The 23,938-nt window shown below is 42.3% G+C and overlaps 1 protein-coding gene across 2 annotated transcripts; it reads left to right on the top strand.

The window, feature by feature from the left end:
* The first annotated feature begins 1,806 nt into the window (after positions 1 to 1,806).
* On the top strand, positions 1,807 to 18,516 carry aifm2 (apoptosis inducing factor mitochondria associated 2). 2 transcript variants are annotated; one of them, XM_017463480.3, is made up of 9 exons: positions 1,807 to 1,960; positions 3,384 to 3,567; positions 3,705 to 3,820; positions 3,908 to 4,027; positions 4,169 to 4,261; positions 4,527 to 4,635; positions 15,360 to 15,512; positions 16,926 to 17,126; positions 17,891 to 18,516. In XM_017463480.3, the coding sequence occupies exons 2-9, from the start codon at positions 3,393 to 3,395 to the stop codon at positions 18,043 to 18,045; spliced, it is 1,122 nt and encodes a 373-aa protein (XP_017318969.1). In that variant the 5' UTR covers positions 1,807 to 1,960; positions 3,384 to 3,392; the 3' UTR covers positions 18,046 to 18,516. The 2 variants fall into 2 exon arrangements, with proteins under 2 accessions (XP_017318969.1, XP_017318970.1); XM_017463481.3 differs by lacking the exon at positions 15,360 to 15,512.
* The last annotated feature ends 5,422 nt before the right edge of the window (positions 18,517 to 23,938 follow it).

Raw genomic sequence — 23,938 nt, 5'->3', positions numbered from 1 at the left:
AGGAAGACTGAGATCTCCACAGACTGAGGAAGTTCAGATTGCCCTCTCGCTTCGTTAAATTTTTCTACAGGAGAAATATTGAAAGCATTCTGACAAGCAATGTCAGTTTGGTCTGGACCACAAAGCCAAGGAAAGGTTGGTGTGGTCAACCTAGCATACCACTGAGGAACATCTGCCAGGACAACTGCATCTGGTGATACAGAGAGAAGTATAGGACAATCATTGACTACAGTCACCCAAATGTAGACAAATGCTACTGCAGCATGAGAACACAGAGTGTTTCAGGAGGAGCTACTTTCCACAAGTGGTTCGCGCTCTGCATGGGACCTCCAATCTGGCATAATTACCTTTATCTCCATTTCATTGACACACACTCACACACCAAGCTGCACCTACAAAGACCAAGTGTGCTGTCTTATCCGCAAAGGGCCGGTGTGGGTGCAGGATTTCATTCCAATCAAGCAGGATCCACACCTGATTCTACCTGTTTAATCAGTTGATCTTGTCTTTCATTAGACTCGGATGTGGGTTCTGCTCGGTTGGAATGAAAACCTGAATCCACACCTGCCCTTTCCAGATAAGATTGGACACCCCTGACCTAGACTGTTCTAACATATCATTCAATCCAACAGCACATACATCACACACGTCATTGCATTGTGTGTCCTGCACTGTTGCACACTTTAGTATGTCTTATGTGTCATATGTGGCTTATGTGTCTTTGCCCTTTGTAATGTAATGTTTGCACAGTCTTGGAACTTGCAGTTAAGAAACTCACTACAAGAATAGTACACTGTAAAACTGTACATGACATATAAAGTACTTGAATTTCAAGTGAAGTTGTTCTGGGACGTAAAAAACAACCAGACTGGGGGGCAAAATGACACTCCTGGATTTCCACAATGTGATGTTGCGTTTGTGTCATTCAAAACAAACTTTTAACTGTTGTTGAAGAGCCAGTTAGAGCACATTGTAGGGAAACCCGTAAAACCCGCCCTCCGGGGACACGTGACACACGACGCACTCTCTCGCAGAGAAATGCGGAAGACCACAGCTGATTTTGATCCCCAACCCGCATACCTCCCCCAGCGCCTTTCAACTGCACTGCCTCGCGCGATCCGCAACGCACATGCGCAGTGCTATCATCGCATTTCGAAATGAACACAATTTTAAAGCTTTTCAAATTAATGTAACTGCCCCATCATCATCATCATCTCTCTCTCTCTCTCTCTCTCTCTCTCTCTCTCTCTCTCTCTCTCTCTCTCTCTCTCTCTGTAAACTGAAGGTGTCTATGTTTAAGAAAGAAGTGGTGTTTTTAATCCCTTTTTTTAAGCCAGTGTTTGCAGCTAAAGCTAAGGATACGCATGTAAACTAGTTTCTTATAAGATATTTATATAGTAGAACACATTGTAAGAAGCCACCTTCAGTGAGACAATGGATATATATTAATATACTAGTCTTCATTTATTTCTAGTAGGCTACAGGGTTTGGATGAGAAAGAGAAACAAATTCGCCCAACCACTATTTTTTATGGATGTGCAACAGCTAGGCGATGAATTGTGACTTTCAATATATTATGACACGAACAGCATCAGTAACCCTTTAAATAGAGCCTTTTAAATGTCTTATGACAGGAACAGCATCAGTAACCCAAGCAAATCATATTTTAATAACAGCAGTATTTATTTGTTTAACAATTCAAATGAAAACATTTTTCATGGAAATTAGGTAGCTTAATTAGGAATTTTATTTAATATGTGATTATATAACAAGATAGGCGACGTGACGTCAATGCGCATGCGCGGAGCATTGACTTGCGCCGTAAACTGTGACGCATGCGTGCTAAAGATCAGGCAAGGGACGTGGATGGGGAATCTCAACGATCAGCGATACTCTGATTTGTAGACTACATAGATCTGTGTAGACTATTGTCTGTTGGAAGTTGGTGCGATTCGAATAGGTAAGCATGTTATCAATAGGTTACACTCTCTTTTGGGTCTGATTGAACGATTTTAAAAACACGATTCTAGACGAAAATGGTATAATTTACAGCGCTTCAGCTATAAGGACAATGGCCGAGGAAAAGCAGTTGTGTTTATTACTGGCATAAAGTTATCTTGACGTTGGACGTTCGATATTCACAGATCTGCGCAAATTATGGGACTGTTTCTAAAGTTACATACGACATTGTTAAACACGATTCTAACTTCAATAGCATTTGAAGGGAATGACTTATAATCATAAAACCACCTGTATAGTACTCATGAAGGTGTCAGCTATAACGTAAATTTGACATGAATTTCACTACCGAATGGGCTCATACACAAAATATACCACAATTTAAAGAGAGAGAGAGAGAGAGAGAAAGAAAGAAAAACTAATTGATTACTGAGCAATTTGATAAGTTTACTATTATCTTTTTTTCAGATTGAATGTCACCACTGCAGGTGGTTCCATGTGATGTGCCTTTCCATGTCATTGAAGCAATTCAACAGGGCTCAAAAAGTTGACTGGAAATGCTGTAAATAATGTTGAATTCCTTTGGCTCCCATCCACAATCTGTCAGAACATGTACATAAATAAATTAAACTGTACACAGTTCCTATGTACAGTTTTCAAAAAATTGCACTCAGTTACCAAAAATGTCAGTTTGTGTAGGTTTTTTGGTTCGTGCATTGTAGGGTTAAATAACAAAAATCTAAAAGGTGTGCTCCATAGATGACACCTAAATTAATACTATACAGTTGGTTTTGTGACTGTAAGTCATTCCCTTCAAATGCTATTGAGCTTTAAATTATGGTATATTTTGTGCATGAGCCCATTTGGTAGTGAAATTCATGTCAAATTTACATATGATTTAATACTTTATTAAATATCAAAAATCTAAAAGGTGTGCGTTATAGCTGACACCTTCATGAATAGTATACAGTTGGTTATATGACTGTAAGTCATTCCCTTCAAATGCTATTGAAGTTAGAAACGTGTATACCAATGTCGTATGTAACTTTAGAGATGGTCTCTTAATTTGGGCTGATGTTCTCAGTTGCACGGCCACACATTGAGATTGTGTATGTATGGATCATAGACCACATATGAATTGTCTTCAATCTAACTTTAAAATCTTATTTTTGTGTTTGCAACACTTTAAATAAACAGATTTTTGTCACTTTCAGGTAAAGTCGGTTTTGGGCCACTGAAACATTAATGTGTGAATGTAAATTGCTATACATCTGTCAAGTGAATGTCACTGTAAACCTAGAATAGGTTTCCATTAAAGCAAATTACCTTTCAATATGAATCACCACCTTTCAATATGAATGTCTCAACAAAAGATCAAATGTTGTATTTTATTTGGGTCATTAATTGATGTTTATGCATTGCAGATTCACACTATGGGGGGTCAGTTGTCCTTTGAGGAGAAGGTCCATGTGGTGATTGTTGGTGGTGGGTTTGGTGGTATTGCAGCTGCCCAGCATCTCAAAAGTCACGGGGTACCCTTTATGCTGATTAACCCATTAGACGCCTTTCATCACAATGTTGCATCACTGCGTGCTTCAGTTCAAAGTGGTATGTTAAACAACATAACAACTAAATGTAATGTATTGTATTCTTACTAAAATTATTTAAAGATATGTACCATTTTTTATGGTAGATATATTTACATTATTTTAATGTCTAACCATCAATGGTTTATGTTAAAACAGGCTTTGCCAAGCAAACCTTTATTCCGTACAAAAGCACATTTGGACTGAATTTCCTTCAGGGGCGTGTGATACAAATAGACACTACAGAAAAATTTGTTGTGCTCGACAATGGAAAGGTGTTTATTTATTTTTTCTTTTTTTAAAAAAAGGTGTTATCTTGCAATGATGGTATTGGAAACCAAACAGTGTTTAACGTTTTACAGGAAGTAAGTTATTCACACCTCATCCTCTGCACTGGGTCAGATGGACCTTTTCCTGGGAAATGCAACATTGTGGATTCCTACCAGAAAGCAATTGTGAAGTATGAAGATATTGTTAAAGAGGTAGACCTTTCAACTGTCATACTAATTTTGTTGTTGTTCATAAGTTTACTGTAACTCTGTTACAAATATATCTTGTGATGTTATCTACTAAACAGGATTTGTCTAAACAGGAAGACAATTCAGTATAGTCTCCTTTCTCAGGTCCAGGCAGCTGACTCAGTGCTTGTGATTGGGGGTGGAGCCACTGGGGTGGAAATGGCTGCTGAAATCAGGACAGAATATCCAAACAAGAAGGTAATTATCCTTGTTCCAGAAAGACCTTAATCAAACCACTATATAAAGCATTTAATAATAATTTATGTAGACAATATATAAAATGACATTCTTGTGTTAATGCCCCTTTTCTGTTTCAATTCTCTGCAAAACATGAAGAAATGTTGTTTGTATGGTTAATGCAATTTGGGGGAAAACATCATTATTACTGGATAAAATCTATCAACATCAAGCTATGGTAAATAATAAAACTATAAACACAAATTAAGGAATTTTCCAAACACAGGTAATTCTTATTCACTCACGTGATGCCCTGGCTGATTCAGAGCTGCTCCCCAGTGTAAGAGAAGAGGCCAGACAGGTACTGCTGGAGAAGGGAGTGGAATTATTTCTAGGTAAATCTTTATGATAGCTCTGATTTAGCATACAGGCAAAGTACATGATGAGGAATATTCAGATCTATATATATATATATATATATATATATATATATATATATATATATATATATATATATATATATATATTTTATATATATATATATAATATATATATTATATTATATAATATTATATATATATGTGTGTGTGTGTGTGTGTGTATGTATATATGTGTATGTATGTATGTATTTGTAACATTCAGTTTGTGGATTTTATTTTAAATGTTGTTTTTTTTAAATGGCACTAAAAGTCCCCTGTCTGTCCGATTAATCGAATAAATAATCGGAGCCTCAATGTGTGTGTGTGTGTGTGTGTGTGTGTGTGTGTGTGTGTATTTTCCAGATCTGCAACAACTAATCGATAATATCAATAATAATAGATTATGAAAATGGTTGTCAACTCATTATCGATTAGTTGGTCTGCGCACAGGACGGGGGAGATTTACTCATTACATTACTTCTCTTCTGAGAACACGCTTCGGAGAGTAAATACTAAAGTTGTGTCCCAAATGAAGTACTGTACACTAAGCACTGTGCACTGTACCATCTAGTGTGTGGATTTTAGAAGGGTAAAATCATCTCAAATATATCACTAGCGGTTTTCTTTTACTAACCAGAACTATTAGCCACTTCTAGGTGACGGCGCATGACATCATACGCACGCTAACATTAGCAAACACCCAGATTCATGGACAATGACTTTCTTCAGTTTACTTTCTGTCAGGGTTAACTTTTATTCCCAACATGACCTCAGTCACCATCAGATGGAGGCGAAATCATCACGTGACTGAGGAAGAAAGTCCTCTAAGGCAGGGAGCATTTTATATTAAACACAGCGGAGATCAAACAGTGGTGCACGAGCACAACGTTATGTTTATATCCAAGATGCTCCACTGCTTGTAAGGGGCAGGGGAAACTGGTGCAAGTGTCTTAAAATGTTTCGATTAATTTAAGTTTATTGTCATTATATGCTGTATTTGGTGGGCGCACGGTGACTTAGCGGTTAGCATGTTTGCCTCACACCTCCAGGGTTGGGGGTTCGATTCCCACCGTGGCCCTGTGTGTCCAAAGACGTGCATGGTAGGCTCATCCTAAGTGTCCGTAGTGTATGAATGTATGTGATTGCGCCCTGCGATGGATTGGCACCCTGTCCAGGGTGTACCCCGTCTTGTGCCCGATGCTCCCTGGGATAGGCTCCAGGTTTCCCCGTGACCCTGAAAAGGATAAAGCGGTGTAGAAGATGGATGGATGCTGTATTTGCCCGCTTGCAGTGTAAATTCTGTCGTTTATTATAACGGAAGTGATGTGTTAGTAACGAGGGTGCGTTGCTGATCACGAGCTGTGTAGACGCACTGATACAGAGTGGGAGCGCGAGTAAGATCTGTAATGTCTAATTAAAACATTATGATCAAAAGTAAACACAAGTAAAATAATATTCCTTAAAAATAACGCATAAAAACTTATATACAATATAAACTAAAATAAATGAATAAAATAAATAATTATATATTAGTTTATATTGTATATAAGTTTTTATGCATTATTTTTTATGTATGCGCAAAAAGCACTGAATTAAACTACAGTCCTAAATTAATAATAAAAACTCGCTTTCACTACACCTTATGGTTTCTGTTACTCACTGCCTTTAGGTATATTGTTTTACTTTTGTTTACTTTTGATCATAGTGTTTTAATTAGACATTACAGATCTTAATTGCGCTGCACTGTGTATCACTATGTCTACACCACGAGTGAGGAGCAACACGGCCTCCTTACTAATAGATCACTTCCGTTATAATAAACGATAGAAGTTACACTGCAACCAAGCAAATACAACATATAATGTCAATAAACTGGAATTAAACTAAAGTTTTTAGCAACTTGCACCAGTTTCCCCAAGCCCTTGCACACAGTTTAGCATTTTGTATATAAACATGTTTGTGCTCGTGCAGCACCGTAATGCTTCCGTGCTACACAATCTCCGCTTTGAAAAGTTTACAGGTTACAGTTTTCTTCACAGTATTTAATATAAAATGCTACCCTGTCTTAGAGGACTTCGGTCGCACACTTTCCTCCTGACTGAGTTCATGTTGGGAATAAAAGGTAACGCTGACATAAACAGTAAACTGAAGAAAGTCATTGTCGGTGACTCTGGGTGTCTGCTAAAGCTATCGAAGTCACATTACGTGCGTATGACGTCGTGTGTCACTGACTGGGAAACGGCTTATACTTCCAGTTAGTAAAAAAAATGCTAATGTTCCATTTGAGACGATATTACCTTTCTAAAATTCATATGCTAGACGGTAGTGTACATAATACATAGTATAAGTGTACAGTACGTCATTTGGGACACAACTTCAGTATTTAGTCTCCAATGCGTGTTTTCGGAAGAGAGGTACTAATCGATAATGAGATTCATTGACAACAATTTTCATAATCGATTATTATTGATTTTATCGATTAGGTGTTGCAGCTCTTTATATATATATATATATATATATATATATATATATATATATATATATATATATATATATATATATATATATATATATTTTGTAGGGAGTTAGCTCAGGGGAAGGGCAGAGCACAGACCCACAAGAGACGGAATGCAGGGGTTAAGGGTGTTTTTATTTTAACTCAGTGTGTGTGTGTGAGTGCGTGGGGGGGGGGGGGTCCGTGGGGGTGTGGCTGTCGCGTGACCTTCTTGAGGGCGTGTCCTTCCGTGCTGTCATCTACCGGTGTGTGTGTGTTTTCACCGCCCGGTGGCCTCGTCCGCGCTCACACCTTCGGAGGGAGAGAGAGAGAGAGGGAGAGAGGTTAGTGGTCGGCGTGGATCAATATTACCGGGGTGCTCCGCGTTGCGCGTCTGTAGGCCACTGGAGAGCACGCACAGATTGTCTCATCACCGTCGGTCTTTCTCTTCCTGTATGGCCGGAAGCGCGCCCTTTTATCCTCCTCCTCTGTCGCCTGAGTGGTGGATTTTTCCCGCCTGACTCCCCAATCACCGGCCGGCGTAGCGTCAGCAGCCCTGCCCCGCCGTGACGGTCCTTCCGGCTGCTGGTGTGTTTGGCACGAGGCTGTCCGCTTCGTGCCGGTGCGGCAGTTGGGGAAGGAGCGCCTTTCTTCTCATGCGCGCCGGCTGTCGGTCCGTCGCGACAGTACCCCCCCTCAGCTCCGAGCCTACTGCCGCTCGGTGGTGGGCCCAGAGTGCATCTCGTCGCGAGAGCCCATCTGCGTTGCCATGCTGGGCCCCCGCCCGGTGCTTAACCTGGAACGAGAAGTCTTGTAAGGCGAGAAACCAGCGTGTTACCAGGGCGTTTGTGTCCTTGGCTTTGGCCATCCACTGCAGGGGGGCGTGGTCCGTGACGAGGATGAAGTGCCGGCAAGCCAGGTAGTACCGCAGCTCCTCGATGGCCCACTTTATCGCCAGGGCCTCTCGCTCGATGGCTGAGTACTTCTTCTCCGCAGGGGATAACTTCCGGCTGATGTAGAGGACCGGGTGTTCTTCCCCATCGAAGGTTTGCGAGAGGACGGCGCCGAGCCCGGTCTCGGACGCATCAGTGTGCACGGTGAATGGGAGGTCGAAGTCCGGATTACGCAGTACCGGCGCGCTGGTGAGGGCCCCTTTCAGGGCCTGGAAGGCCCTCTCTGCATCGGCTGACCACCTGACCCGGTCTGGCTGACCCTTCTTCGTGAGGTCTGAGAGGGGGGAAGCTACAGCAGAGAAGTTAGGCACGAATCTCCGGTAGTACCCCGCCAACCCCAAAAAGGCCCGTACCTGTTTCTTTGACGTGGGACGAGGGTAATCCTTTACGACCTTTACTTTCTTCGCCTGTGGCTTCAGCATTCCCCGGCCAATGCGGTACCCCAGGTACTGGGCCTCAGTCAGCCCTAGGTGGCACTTCTTGGGGTTGGCCGTCAGGCCGGCCTCCCGGAGCGCCCTCAGGACCTCCCTAAGATGGAACAGGTGGTCGTCCCATGTGGAGGAGTGGATGACTACGTCGTCCAGGTAGGCAGCGGCAAACGTGCGGTGGGGCCGCAGGAGGATGTCCATCAACCGCTGGAACGTGGCGGGGGCCCCGTGTAGCCCAAAAGGGAGAACCCGGTACTGCCAGTGGCCGGTGGCCATGCTGAAGGCCGTCTTGGGTCTGGCCTCCGGCGCTAGCGCAACTTGCCAGTAGCCCTTGGTCAGGTCCAAGGTGGATATGAACCGGGCCCTCCCTAGCCTTTCGACAAGGTCGTCCACTCTGGGGAGGGGGTAGCTGTCGAACTCGGACACCTGGTTCAATCTCCGGAAGTCGTTGCACAGCCGCATGCTTCCGTCCGGCTTTGGCACGACGCCGATGGGGCTGGACCAGGGGCTGCTGGACTCCTCTATGATGTGGTCCCGTAGCATCCGACTAATTTCCTCCCCAATGGCTTTGCGTCGGGCCTCTGGGACACGGTAGGGCCGTTGTCTCACCACTACGCCGGGGGGAGTTTTGATCTCATGCTGGACCAGCTGGGTCATCCCCGGGGAGGCCGAGAACACATCCGAGAACTGGTCGGTCAGCTCGGTGAGCTCTTGTCTCTGGGCGGGGGTGAGGTCCTCCCCTAACCCGACCAAGGTACGCTGGCCAGGGTCCAAGTCCCGGGTTGCGTACGCCGATACTACTGGGGCCGGTTCTATCCACTTCTTCAAGAGGTTACATGGTAGAGCTTCCCATCCGCACGCTTACTGGGCTGTTGCAGGCGGTAGTTGACCGGGCCCCGGCGCTCGAGGACTGTATATGGGCCTTGACACCAGGCCAGGAACTTACAGGCGCTGTTGGGCACTAACAGGAGGACCCGGTCCCCTGGCCAGAATTCTCGGGGCTGTGCTGGGCGGTTGTACACTTTCCTTTGCTCCTCCTGCGCAGCGAGCATGTGCTCCCGGACTATGGGAGCTACCCGGTCGATCCTTGCTTGCATCTCCTGCACATATTCGACGACCAAGCGGAAGGGGGACGGTTGCTCCTCCCAAGCTTTGCGTGCCACGTCCAACAGTCCCCGCGGGCGCCGGCCGAACAGGAGCTCAAAGGGGGTGAAGCCTGTGGACGCCTGGGGGCACTCTCGGACGGCGAAAAGCACATAGGGGAGGAGGAGGTCCCAGTTCCTCCCCTCCTCGTCCACCACCCGGCGCAGCATCCGTTTGAGAGTTTGGTTAAACCTCTCAACTAGCCCGTCGGTTTGGGGGTGGTAGACCGACGTCTTGAGGTGCTTCACCTGCAACAATCGACACAGGTTGGCCATTAGTTTAGATACAAAAGGCGTACCTTGGTCGGTCAAGACGTCCTTTGGAATCCCCACCCGACTGAACAGGAGTACCAGCTCCCTGGCAATGTTCTGGGAGGTGGTCTTGCGCAGCGGCACTGCCTCGGGGTACCAAGTGGCGTAGTCCACGATAACGAGGATGTACTCGTGGCTCCGGGCAGACTTGGGTAGGGGGCCCACGAGGTCCATGCCCACTCGCTCGAAGGGGACGCTGATGATAGGTAGAGGGATAAGGGGAGCCGGGGGGGGGGGCTGCCGTGGAGCCGTGTGCTGGCACAGCGGGCATTGCTGGCAGAAGGCCCGGACATCCGCGTCCATCCCGGGCCACACAAAACGATCTCTCAGCTTCTCCAGGGTGTTTCGTGGCCCCAGGTGGCCGCCGAGTGGATGTGTATGAGCCAGGTGCATGACGGTGGGTGTCCTGGGTTTGGGCACCACCAGTAGGTCCACCTGCTCCCCGCGGCGGCAGGCCCGTTGGTAGAGGAGCCCATTCCGGACGAGGAAGTACGAAGCTGGGAGTCTCAGGTCGGGGCTCTGGTCGACCCCCTCTATCAGCCGCAACTGGGCCCAGCAGTGCTTCAGATGGTCGTCCTCCTTCTGCTCCCGTCCAAACTTCCCCTCCCAGTTCACCTGGGAAAAGACAGACCACAGAGGGTTAGTGGGTTGGGGGGTCTTACCTTCTGTGGAGGTCTCTCCGCGGTCCTGGGCCAGGAAGGCCGGCCGGGCCCTGATCCTCTCCGGCTCCGTAGGCATGGGCTCGTCCGGGGGGGTTCCAGGTACGGGCAATCTTTGGCGAGCCCTCCAGGCGCAGGGACGAGACTGGCGGTTGGGCCGGGGGCCAGGGGCACCGCAGGGCTGGTCGAGGGGTGGCTGCTCACCCTGGCCGAGCTCCAGGGTGGCCATGGCTCGTTCGAGGGCTGTCAGGAGCTCCTGGGGCGTGGTCGGGGCTTGTGCCCCCACTGCCTGGTGCTCTGCCCGGGGTAACGCCCTCAGGAAGCGGTCGACCACCACTTTTTCTGTCACCTCCGCGGCGGTATGCTGATCCGGCCGGAGCCATCTCTTGGTGATCCGGAGGAGAGTGTTCAGCTGGCCGCGTGGTCGGGCCCCCGGCCGATAAGTCCAGCGATGGAAGTCTTTCACCGCCTGGTAGGGGGTTCGCCCATACCATGCCAGGACCCCCTCCTTCATGGTGGCATAATCGGCAGCCTCTTCTGGCTCGAGGGCGTAGTAGGCCATCCGCGCCTCTCCCGTGAGCAGGGGGCCGAGGGCATGAGGCCAGTCATCGCGATCCCACCCTTCCCGGCGGGCAATACCCTCGAAGATCACAAAGTACACCTCAAGATCTTCATCGGGGCCGAGGGGGGGGGGGGGCAGGTGGCGGATCTCGCGGCCCGGGTTGGGGAGGGGCATGGTGGCTGCGGGGTTTCCGTCCTCAGGCCAATCAGCGCCTGGGTGGTGACCTGAAGGCTCTCGGTGAGCTGCTGGGTCAGCAGGTGCTTTAGAGTGGGATCCATGGTTGTCTCCTCTTTTTTTTTTTTTCTCTCTCTCTCTCTCAGGGTCCCTATTTTTTTTTTTTTTTTTTTTTTTTTTTTTTTTGTGCTCGTTTGCAGGTGAGTCTGGGCTCCTATGCCTGCATCCTCCACCAGTGTAGGGAGTTAGCTCAGGGGAAGGGCAGAGCACAGACCCGCAAGAGACGGAATGCAGGGGTTAAGGGTGTTTTATTTTAACTCAGTGTGTGTGTGAGTGCGTGGGGGGGGGTCCGTGGGGGTGTGGCTGTCGCGTGACCTTCTTGAGGGCGTGTCCTTCCGTGCCGTCATCTACCGGTGTGTGTGTTTTCACCGCCCGGTAGCCTCGTCCGCGCTCACACCTTCGGAGGGTGAGAGAGGCGAGAGAGAGAGCGAGAGGGAGAGAGGTTTGTGGTCGGCGTGGATCAATATTACTGGGGTGCTCCGCGTTGCCCGTCTGTAGGCCGCTGGAGAGCACGCACAGATTCTGTCTCATCACCGTCGGTCTTTCTCTTCCTGTATGGCCGGAAGCGCGCCCTTTTATCCTCCTCCTCTGTCGCCTGAGTGGTGGATTTTTTTTATATATATATATATATATATATATATATATATATATATATATATATATATATATAAAATCACGCAAAAATAAGTAAACCCTATCGAAATTTGCTGACATATTTGGAGAAGTAAACATTTAAAGTTGATAGAGGTATCAAATGACACATAAAATTTACATTTTGTAGTAATTTCCACGATTTAAATGAACAAAAAACAGATCAGTAACCTGGAAAAAGTAAGTACACCCCTACATTTATAACAGCTTCAAATCCATAAAATTTGAATCAGGTGTTTAAGATTGGGTACCTGTGATTAGAACCTGTTTAGGGTGTACAGGTGGAGCCTGTCTTATTTGTACCCCTCTCATATATTGTGTCTGGTGCTCCCTTTGTTATTGAGGTGTGTAGTATCCTCATGCCAAGAACTAAAGAGTTCTATAAGGCCTTCAGAAAAAGGTTGTGGATACCTATGAGTCTGGCAAGGGATTTATAAAGATCTCCAAATTATTTTAATTGCATCATTCCACTGTAAGGAAAATCATCTATAAGTAGCGTAGATTTCAAACGAATGTAAATTAGACCGGGATTGGCTGTCCCAGCAAATTTAGCCCAAGACTAGACCATCAAATGAAGAAAAATAAGTTTCTAAAACCCCCAAAATTTAACCACAGGATCTGCTAGTTAGTCTTGCAACTGTTTGTGTCTAAGTGTATGCTTCTACAACCAGAAAGAGATTGCATAAATTTGAGCTGCATGGGAGGCGTGCCAGGAAAAAGTCTTTGCTGTCTAATAAGAACATTAGAACAAGACTACAGTTTGCCAATGAGTATATAGGCAAAGTACAGGCCTTTTGGAATAATGCACTCTGGACAGATGAATCAAAGATAGAGTTGTTTGGCCACAGTAACAGCAGACATGTTTGGTGGTGACCAAAGACAACTTTTCAGGAGAAGCACCTCATACCACCTGTGAAGCACCGTGGTGGAAATGTTATGGAGTGGGGTTGCTTTGCTGCTTCAGGGACTGGACAGCTTGCATTCATTGATTCAACTATGAATTCTGCATCATATCAAAGAATGCTTGAAGATACAGTGAGGGGAAAAAAGTATTTGATCCCGTGCTGATTTTGCACGTTTGCCCACTGACAAAGATATGATCATTCTATAATTTTAATGGTAGATTTATTTGAACAGTGAGAGACAGAATAACAACAAAAAAATCCAGAAAAACGCATGTCAAAAATGTTATAAATTGATTTGCATTTTAATGAGGGAAATAAGTATTTGACCCCTCTGCAAAACATGACTTAGTACTTGGTGGCAAAACCCTTGTTGGCAATCACAGAGGTCAGACGTTTCTTGTCGTTGGCCACCAGGTTTGCACACATCTCAGGAGGGATTTTGTCCCACTCCTCTTTGCAGATCTTCTCCAAGTCATTAAGGTTTCGAGGCTGACGTTTGGCAACTCGAACCTTCAGCTCCCTCCACAGATTTTCTATGGGATTAAGGTCTGGAGACTGGCTAGGACACTCCAGGACCTTAATGTGCTTCTTCTTGAGCCACTCCTTTGTTGCCTTGGCCGTGTGTTTTGGGTCATTGTCATGCTGGAATACCCATCCACGACCCATTTTCAATGCCCTGGCTGAGGGAAGGAGCTTCTCACCCAAGATTTGACGGTACATGGTCCCTTTGATGCCGTGAAGTTGTCCTGTCCCCTTAGTAGAAAAACACCCCCAAAGCATAATGTTTCCACCCTCATGTTTGACGGTGGACATGGTGTTCTTGGGGTCATAGGCAGCATTCCTCCTCCTCCATCAAACACGGCGAGTTGAGTCGATGGCAAAGAGCTCCATTTTGGTCTCATCTGACCACAACACTTTCACCCAGTTGTCCTCTGAATCATTCAGATGTTCATTGGCAAACTTCAGACGGGCATGGTCATGTGCTTTCTTGAGAAGGGGGACCTTGCGGGCACTGCAGCATTTCAGTCCTTCACGGCGTAGTGTGTTACCAATTGTTTTCTTGGTGACTATGGTCCCAGCTGCCTTGAGATCATTGACAAGATCCTCCCGTGTAGTTCTGGGCTGATTCCTCACTGTTCTCATGATCATTGCAACTCCACGAGGTGAGATCTTGCATGGAACCCCAGGCCGAGGGAGATTGACAGTTCTTTTGTGTTTCTTCCATTTGCGAATAATCGCACCAGCTGTTGTCACCTTCTCACCAAGCTGCTTGGCAATGGTCTTGTAGCCCATTCCAGACTTGTGTAGGTCTGCAATCTTGTCCCTGACATCCTTGGAGAGCTCTTTGGTCTTGGCCATGGTGGAGAGTTTGGAATCTGATTGATTGATTGATTGCTTCTGTGGACAGGTGTCTTTTATACAGGTAACAAGCTGAGATTAGGAGCACTCCCTTTAAGAGTGTGCTCCTAATCTCAGCTCGTTACCTGTATAAAAGACACCTGGGAGCCAGAAATCTTTCTGATTGAGAGGGGGTCAAATACTTATTTCCCTCATTAAAATGCAAATCAATTTATAACATTTTTGACATGTGTTTTTCTGGATTTTCTTGTTGTTATTCTGTCTCTCACTGTTCAAATAAACCTACCATTAAAATTATAGACTGATCATTTCTTTGTCAGTGGGCAAACGTACAAAATCAAATACTTCTTTCCCTCACTGTAATGTGAGGCCATCTGTCCGAAAGTTGAAGTTGAATCGAAAGTGGACCTTTCAACAGGATAATGATCCTAAGCAAACTAGAAAATCCACCAAGTAAAGGTTCAAAAAGAAGAAATGGTGGATTACGGAAAGGCCGGATTTGAATCCTATTGAAATGTTATGGGGGATTTTAAATGGGCTGTACATGCAAGAAAATCCTGAAACATACTGCAACAGAAAGAATATTGCATGGTAGAGTGGTCATAAATCCCAGGAAACCTGCTGGACAATTATGCAAAACACCTACAAGAACTTATTTCTGCTAAAGGGGGCAATACTAGCTTCTGAGGCCAAGGTTGTACTTACTTTTTCCACAGAAGACTATCACATCTATTGATATTTCTGTTGAATAAATGATTGAAAAATCTATTTGTCCTTGTGGTTTTGTTCAAGTACATCAACTTTATTAACAGGCACTGTTTCAAAGAGGATCAAATGTGTGCTTGTCCAAATATGTCAAAAAAGCCAACAATATCCATGGCGTGTACTTATTTTTTTTTACATGACTGTATATATAAATGGATTCTGTTGATGTTTATAGCATAATTGATTAGTCCAAAATTAATTTTCCAATTCTTTTTAACTTTTCTTTCCAAATATAGGACAGAAAGTTTTAAACCTTGATGAGCTGACACTGAATGTGACCCTGAAGGGCAGCGTGATCAAGACGGATAAGAATGAGCAGTTCACTGTTGACCTTGTTATTTGCTGTACAGGGATCAAGATCAGTTCAGATGCATACAGGTCCAGTTTAGGTCAGATGATTTTTCTATGTGGATATGTGAACAAATGAGATTGGATTTTGTATAAATGTGGCATTTATATTAATTAGAATACTTAAATGATAGATTGTGCAGAGTACAAGTACAGAGCCAATGAAATGTAGTTAGAATGTAACCAAAAGTGCATATAGCACTGTGTGTGTGTGTGTGTGTGTGTGTGTGTATGTATGTATGTATATATGTGTGTATATTGTGAGGAATTAGCCCGGGGAAGGGCGGCGTACAGACTCACAGGGGACAGAAGGATGGTTGCAAGCGGTGGTTTATTGTGGCTAGGGTGAGGTGAATGGGTTATAAGTGGATGAGTGCGGGGTTTTGTGAAGGCGTGACGGCCGGCGGAGTCTACTCGTGGCGGAGGCGGGATTCCCGAGGCGGGGCGGGGGTTTTCCCGAGGCGGGGCGGGGGTTTTCCCGGGCCGGCGTCCTCCGTGTGTGCGACTCTCACTATCCGGCGGTCTCGTCCGCGCTTGCGCCTCCTGGAGAGAGGGAGAGAGAGAGAGAGAGGGAGAGAGAGAAATTAGCGTGGGGCGTGAGGTTACCGTCGTGATCGGAGATTGCGAATCGCTGCAAACACGCACGGAGTCCGTCTTGACGCTACGATATTCTCTTCCGCTTCCCAGCCGGAAGCGCGCCCTTTTATCCTCCTCTGCCGTCGCCTGAGTGGTGGGACGTCCCCGTTGGATCCGCCAATCGCTGGCCGGCGTCGCGTCAGTCCCGCCCTGCCGCGGCGGTCCTTCCGGCTGGCGGAATGTTCGTCAGGAAGCTGCCCACGTCGTGCCGGTGCGGCAGTTGGAGAAGGAGCGTTTTCCCTCTTGTGTGCACCGGATCTCTGCCCGTCGCGACAGTATATATGTGTGTGTGTGTGTGTGTGTGTGTGTGTGTGTGTGTGTGTGTGTGTGTATCTGAAATCAATGAATTGCATCCTGACATGGGTGTTGCTATTGTCCAGGTGAGTTATGGAGGAGTGGAGAGCTGAGGTGATGGCATCTTCAGTTGACTTGTTGGGTCTGTAGGCGAACTGAGCTAGTGTTTGGTCTAGTGTTGTTTTCAGGTGAGAGAGGACCAGCCTCTCAAAACACTTGGCAATGAAGGTAGTGAGCACGGCAGGGCGGAAGTCATTGAGGGTCATTGCAACAGCATGTTTTGGTACTGGTACAATGAATGGTACAATGGTAAAAAAAATTAGGTGTTAATAAAAATAAAAAAAATAATCTAATTTAACATTTTTTTGTGTAATTTTTGTGATCTGTATTGTGTATATAAAGTAATGTCTGTAACATGGATTATTGAGTGAATAAGCAGCTATATTCTGTCTCTCATTCCCAGTACCTTGACTGCTATATTCCTCACCTTCACTCTGTTTGCTGTGTGTCTACTCATGCTTCAGGTGGGTGTCTGGCACAGAACGGTGCCCTGAAAGTGAATAAACACATGCAGGTGGTTGGCTTTGACAACATATATGCTGTTGGGGACTGTGCTAATGTGAATGAACCTAAGATGGCCTATCATGCTGGTCTTCATGCCGGGGTGGCTGTGAAAAATATTATTAACAGCCTGACTGGAAAAGCATTGACATCATACAACACAGGTAATAGCATTTCACCTTGCTCTTAGATTGTAACTGTTGTAACACATGCTCTCTCCTTTCAGATGGCTCTTATACACCAGTGATATTATTAGTCTGAAATATACACTCATCGAGCACTTTATTAGGAACACTATGCTAATACTGAGTAGGGCCTCCCTTTGCTCTGAAAACAGCCTCAATTCTTCATAGCATGGATTCCACAAGATGTTGAAAACATTCCTTTGAGATTTGGAACCATGTGGACATGATTGCATCATGCAATATTTGCAATATTTTTGTTAAACCCCTTAAATTAAAACTGAAAGGTAAAAAGTGACAAAATATCACTGTCCAAATAATTATGGACTAGACTGTACATATATATAATATATGTATGTGTGTGTGTGTGTGTGTGTGTGTGTGTGTATATATATATATATATATGTATATATATATATATATATATGTGTGTGTGTATATATATATATATATATATATATATATATATATATATATATGTATGTATATATGTGTGTGTGTGTATATATATATATATATATATATATATATATATATATATATATATATATATATATAATGTGTGCGTGTATATGTAATATTATTTTAAAAACATAACATTAAAATTAGTTTGTTTTGGACATGCCCTGACCCAGTCGTCTAGTCATTACCATTTGACTTTGATAGTGTTTGTGTGTGTGTCTGTGTTTGTGTATTTTTGTAACTCATAATTAATTTAGGTTTTGTGTCTCTTATTTCTCTTGTAGGAAATGTGTCAATGCTATTGGCTATGGGCAGAGATGATGGTGTAGGTCAGTTTAATGGTTATAAACTACCACGCTTCATAGTCACCAAGGGAAAGAGTCAGGGTCTAATGCTCTGGAAGAGCTGGAAGGAAATGGGACAGAAAGCCCCCAGCTAGTTAGTAGCCACAGGCCTTATTGTTGTGCCATACACAAACTAGATTAATCCAGTTCTGAGAGCTTGCATTATGATGTGTAATGGGGGCATGGGAGATCAATATTTAATAAAGCCAATTGTACATTTCTGGCTGTATAACAGGTAAAACACTTTTAGATCCAGATGAGTCACTGTTGGAAAATGCAATGAAAAACAATGGTTGTTTTTACTGTTTTATTAATTTACATCCACTTGTTAAGTTTTCACATGCAATCCCCTCTGAATTTCCCGATACACTGAAGATAATTGGGTTTGAGATCAAAAATGAATCCAACATCATTTGAAAAACGTATGGATTCAAACAGGTCCCATGTTCTGAGGTGTTTAACACATCTAGATGTAAATATCAGGAATGAAATCTGAAATTCTGATCTTTCATCTCATATTCATCTTTTGAATTCATCTATCCATTAAAGAAAAATAAAAATTCTTTTAATAATTGCAGTCTAATGTATTTAATGTTTTCTGTGGTTGTTTTTTTTAGTACTTTCTCCATGGAAGAGGGAAAGTAAATGACATATGACTTTTCCCTTTGTCTCTAAACCTAAAGCTACTGTCCACTCTTCATAGCACATGGCTGGTTACTGGAGATAATTTGTCTCTTAAATAATTATATTTCTCACAAAATAAAGTGCTCTTTTATTATTAATGGTATACAGACCATGACCTAGAAAAGTTCTAAGCACAACCTCAAGCAACCAAGTGTTTATTGTGTCTAACATAATTTACAGTGAAAAGTTCACATTTAGTATAAAACACAAGATCAGTTTAAATTAAAGATCAATATGAGTCAATAAGATCAACATAAAATCAGTGTAAATGATTTGACTCAAATGATGTAATCTTATCCATTACTTATGCTCTTGATAACTTTAGTTTGAAAAAAATAATGCTAATGTCACCTCTAGATGGTGACAAAAGTACACCACAAAATTTAATTGGGTTTGAGCCACCCAAACTAGTGGGAAAGAATTTATGGACAGTTTACTATGTGAGAAGAGGTACATTTAATGGCAACATACTGTTACTGAATTAGATTTAGCGAATACAAAATCTGTGCAAATTAATTATGCTAATATAATTATTCTGCACCCTTTTTTTTTTAAATATAAGGTTCCTTAAGGACTCTTTGGATGGTTGAGTTTGCTTCCTAAAGGAGAACCTTCATAAACCTTTTAAAGTTCCCCCAGTGGGGCAAGGTAAATAAACTTTCAGGGTTGTAAATTTAACCTTTTGTTGAGTCTGTGTAATAAAAGTATCTATTATTGTGTGTGCCTGTAGTCTCACCAGGAAAAATCCTTGAATTCTTATTGAATATTAACGTGAAGGACCTCATATAGCTTCTGCTGTTGACACGATTGTAGCGTAAGATTTTATAGTTGCAATACTGTAAGAATTTATAGAATGTACTGTTGTGTCTTCCTTGATCTTGCCATGAAAATAGCCATTGATGTTGACATAGCATTGAAAGAATAATAAATAAATTAATGTGTGTGCCTGTATATATGAAAGTCCATTAATCCTGGGATCTGTTCTAGAAAAAAAGGGGTCAAAATCTTGCATTCAGTCTTTATGCCTGAGTTAGCCAAATTTAATTCAATTTAATTTGTATACTGCTTATAAGATTGGATGTTGTCACAAAGCAGCTTAAAGGAAATCCGGACATACAATTTAATTTTACATTGTAATTTTGTGTCTGTTTAATTGTTGGTTCTACAAAATCTGATAACAGCGAGCTAACATAATTTTGGAGTGCCTTCAGGATCATGTGCATTCATGCATGGAGTTTTGAATGAATTTTTTTCTCTTAAGTTTCCTTATATCACAGTATCCACAGCCCCAGCTATTGAGACTATGAACAGATGACATCAAGGTTATATGTATTACTGTTAAAGTCATGGACAGTGGAAATGGGGACTAATTGAGTGCCAGTAGAAATGGCAGCCATTTTACATAGGGTATTCAATATGAAATAATATCTTATGAGATTATTTATGGAAACAATGAAAATGTGGAAAAAATGCTTCAATGCTACCACATTTGCTGGTGCAGTATATACTGTTTGTATACATACATATATTTTCACCTATAACCGCATATGAAAAATCATGTTACATTTACAGCACTTCAATATATTGTCTTAAAACATGTTGTTATTATTGTAATGATGTTTAAACATGTGATTGCATTATTTGCTATTTTAAATAAGATGATGCAGGCATGGGCTTGCAGGCAGTCAACCTGACACTAGAATGACGGTGTTCAATTGCCATTTTATTTAACCTGTCATGCAAGTTGAACCTAAGATCTTGGAGATAATGTGAGAGTCAGTCTGAAACCAAAACAAGTTTGGCATAAAAAGAAGTCTGGTCACATATAAGTCTAATCATATTAGACCTCATAGCCATCAAGTTTGATAGCAGTTTTTGTTTGGCTTTCAAATGCTAAAGGGGTCATATTGCGATTAATAACATTAGGCATCCTGTTTCATGTTCCAGGAACTTTGGAGCCAAATTTGACTTCCTCTGGTAGGAGAATAAAGCAGGTTGTCATTTGATCTTGCAACAGGATAATATTTCTCAAAGATGTGACAAAAATGGCTCACTGACCCCAGAATAAAACACAAACAAGATGCACTGCAAAATAAACTTCTTGAAAAACCTTCGTTCACACTGAAGATATGTAATTAAGAGGATCCTTTAATTTAGGCTAACCACAGAATCAGCATCTCACAGGTAGGAAGAATTTACAAAGTTAAAATAATACATCAGAATCAGACTCACTTTATAGGTCAGGTACACTCATCACTTGTCTGTCTATTACTGCACTGTACAAACACAAAACACAGCAAAAGTTTTAAAAATCCTATACTGTAAAATGGAAAAAGTGACTGAAAAACAGGTAAAAACAGGTAATAACTACATCAGTGACAATGGAAATGGAGAGGTGCTATGGTATCCCCTGAAAGAGACCTTGTGAAAAGTTAAGAGCACAGGGTTGTTGAGCTGTAGATACAATAATTAGACATAAAATGTGAACGACACCTAACTGGTATCAAAAGGCAAATTTCAGACAATGGGGTCTTTTCTAGAAATAAAATAAAAAAGGATTTTTTTTGTTGTTTCCTAAAAATTTCAATGTCCTCTAGCTATCCAAAATAAACAAATATACATGTCACTCATGAATGGTAAGATCCTAATAAACATAAGTTGTCCTCCAATAGGTAACATGTAAATTGAAATATTATTATATGGTGATTTAGAAAAATATCTTGTGATCAGTTCTAATGTGGAATCATATATTTGCTATTGTTTAAACTGATATTCTGAATGTGCATTATAATGAATATGCCATTCTAGTTCATTTGCATGAAATAACCTAAATATATGCACATAACAAATACAAATATACAGAATCATCTTATATTTAGATGTTGTTACTGAATATTAGTATTCATTTACAATGTTATAATCACGGCCATTATTTCTGGTGTACTGGTATTACAGCTCAGATGTTAGACACAAATTACAATATTTGGAAAGCAAAATGTTTTAGTAGCATATTTATTCAAACTCATATTGAATAGATTGGTAGCTGACAATAGTCGCATTGCTGTCAGGTAAACATACAATATAACTCAATAAATACTTATGTACATATGAAATTAACTTAGGAAACCTTGATACAATTATATTGTTTGTGATTTCTTGTTCTCACAAACAACTCCTGTCTTACTGTCATTCCACCCTACACACCCACCCCAAAAAACCCAAGAATTCCAGGCACGCTAACCTTGTCCTGATAGGTCACTGAATCAGAAACATAGAACAGTGGATTGATTCATCCATCTATTTTGCCCTTTTTTCAGCTCCTTTGATTCAATCACAGGACATGGAGGTTACAATGTGCCACTCATTGAGGCAGAACACTCATAAAATTCTCATTTGACATATATGCAGAAATGAGGTTTTAGGTGGGTCAAGATGACCTTAAACATTGTTCTTATAGTCAATGTCAGTTTCAATATGGACCAAGTAGGGCACAAAAACCACTAACATTTTATCACTGGACTGTATAAATTTATTCCAATATGTTTGTGATCTGATAATGAGTCTTTATTAATCACATATACATTACAGCCCAATTGTTTTCTTCACATACCTCAACATGTTATGAACTTGGGGTCAGAGCACAGGGTCAGCCATGATACAGTGCCCCTGGAGCAGAGAGGGTTAAGGCCCTTGCTCAAGGGCCCAACAGTGGCAGTGCTGGGGCTTGAACCTTCGATCATCTGATCAGTAGCCCAGAGCCTTAACCGCCAAGCCACCCCATGATATTTTTGTTTTTGTTTTTGTTTTTTTTTGTCTGCAGATTTTATTGCTGTTTTTCTGCACAATCTGCAGAAATATGTAATACAAACTACCTCTGGTCAGGGACACAGACTACATGCATAGCACCAAGTGTTTATTTATAATTAGTAGTGATGTGTCGCTGTCACCTCTGGCTTGTTCACTAGGGATGAATTCATACATTTAAAATCTATATCATGAATTGATGTATTTCTGTAAAGCTGTTTTGGGACAATGTCCATTGTTAAAAGCGCTACACAAATAAAACTGAGTTGAGTTGAGAGATGTGTTTTCTGAATGATTTCATTTGAAATTCGATGTTCTAAGGTCAAGTCGTTTCTAACTTTTAAGGATCTTCAAAACATGACATATACTTTTATATCTTCTCATCTGATTTATCACAACTCCCTATGCACTGGAATTAATCAGACATCTATGGCCTGATTACAATTAGTCCAGAATCCTGCCGCCAGACTCCTGATGGGTACACTGAAGTGCAAACACATTGCCCCTTTTCTTGATTCACTACAATGGTTACCGGTGTGCTACATAATTGATTATAAAACACTCCTACTAGTTTACAAATCTATGAACAACCTAGCTCCTTCATACCTTACGGAGCTTCTATCTGTTCATAATGCCTCTAGAACTCTCAGGTCATGTGATCAAGTGCTTCTAACAGTTCCCAGACTTATATTGACGCTTAGGGGTGGTCATGCTTTCGCTGTGGCTGGCCCTGAGTGTGACCCTCTATACATTAGAACTGCTCCTACCTTAACTATTTTCAAATAAAAAAGTTAAAAACACATTTCTCTTCCTTGGCATTTGACCAGTCATACAGATAGTTTTGAATTTGTTATATCACTATGTAACAGTTACAATCTTAGGTTATTTTATTGTTATTATTATTTCTATTTTAACTATGTTGTTTTTAATGGTGCTATAATAAATAATTTTGACGTTGGCATTGTTATATCAACATACACCAGCTATCCTTGTGTGGAACTATCCACACTAGCGGTTCTTAACCTTTCTGCGAGTGCGACCCACTTTTAAGAATGTTTTGCGACCAACACTGAAAGTTTTATAATATTCTAATCATATTTGTACAAATGCCACACAACTACCTACAGTTTAAAGAGCATTATTTTAAAGGTATTTCATAGCAGCTGTAGATTCCTTATAATACGCCACAGTTGCGACACCATACTGTATAACAGCATAGATTTGTGATCAATGATTTATTTTTTGTTAGCTGATTTATTACCATATTATCTGCTGATTCATTTGTGCTTCAGTGATACATTGTGTATGTGGTTGTGTGCGTACACTTTCCGTCCATCTAAACAAACTATAAAAAGTACTCTAAACATACTAAAAACCAAATATGCCAATATTAACATTACTATGAAATGACTTTTGTTGTTCAAAAAAAAATCTAAGAGAGTTATAGCTGTGAAACCCAACATATGTGTTAGTTAGAGAAAAGATGGAGAAGGTAGAAGG

Source organism: Ictalurus punctatus, chromosome 3 (genome assembly GCF_001660625.3).
Source record: "Ictalurus punctatus breed USDA103 chromosome 3, Coco_2.0, whole genome shotgun sequence".
In the NCBI taxonomy this organism is placed as follows: Eukaryota; Metazoa; Chordata; class Actinopteri; order Siluriformes; family Ictaluridae; genus Ictalurus; species Ictalurus punctatus.
This window is presented reverse-complemented; position numbering and strand designations above follow the sequence as displayed.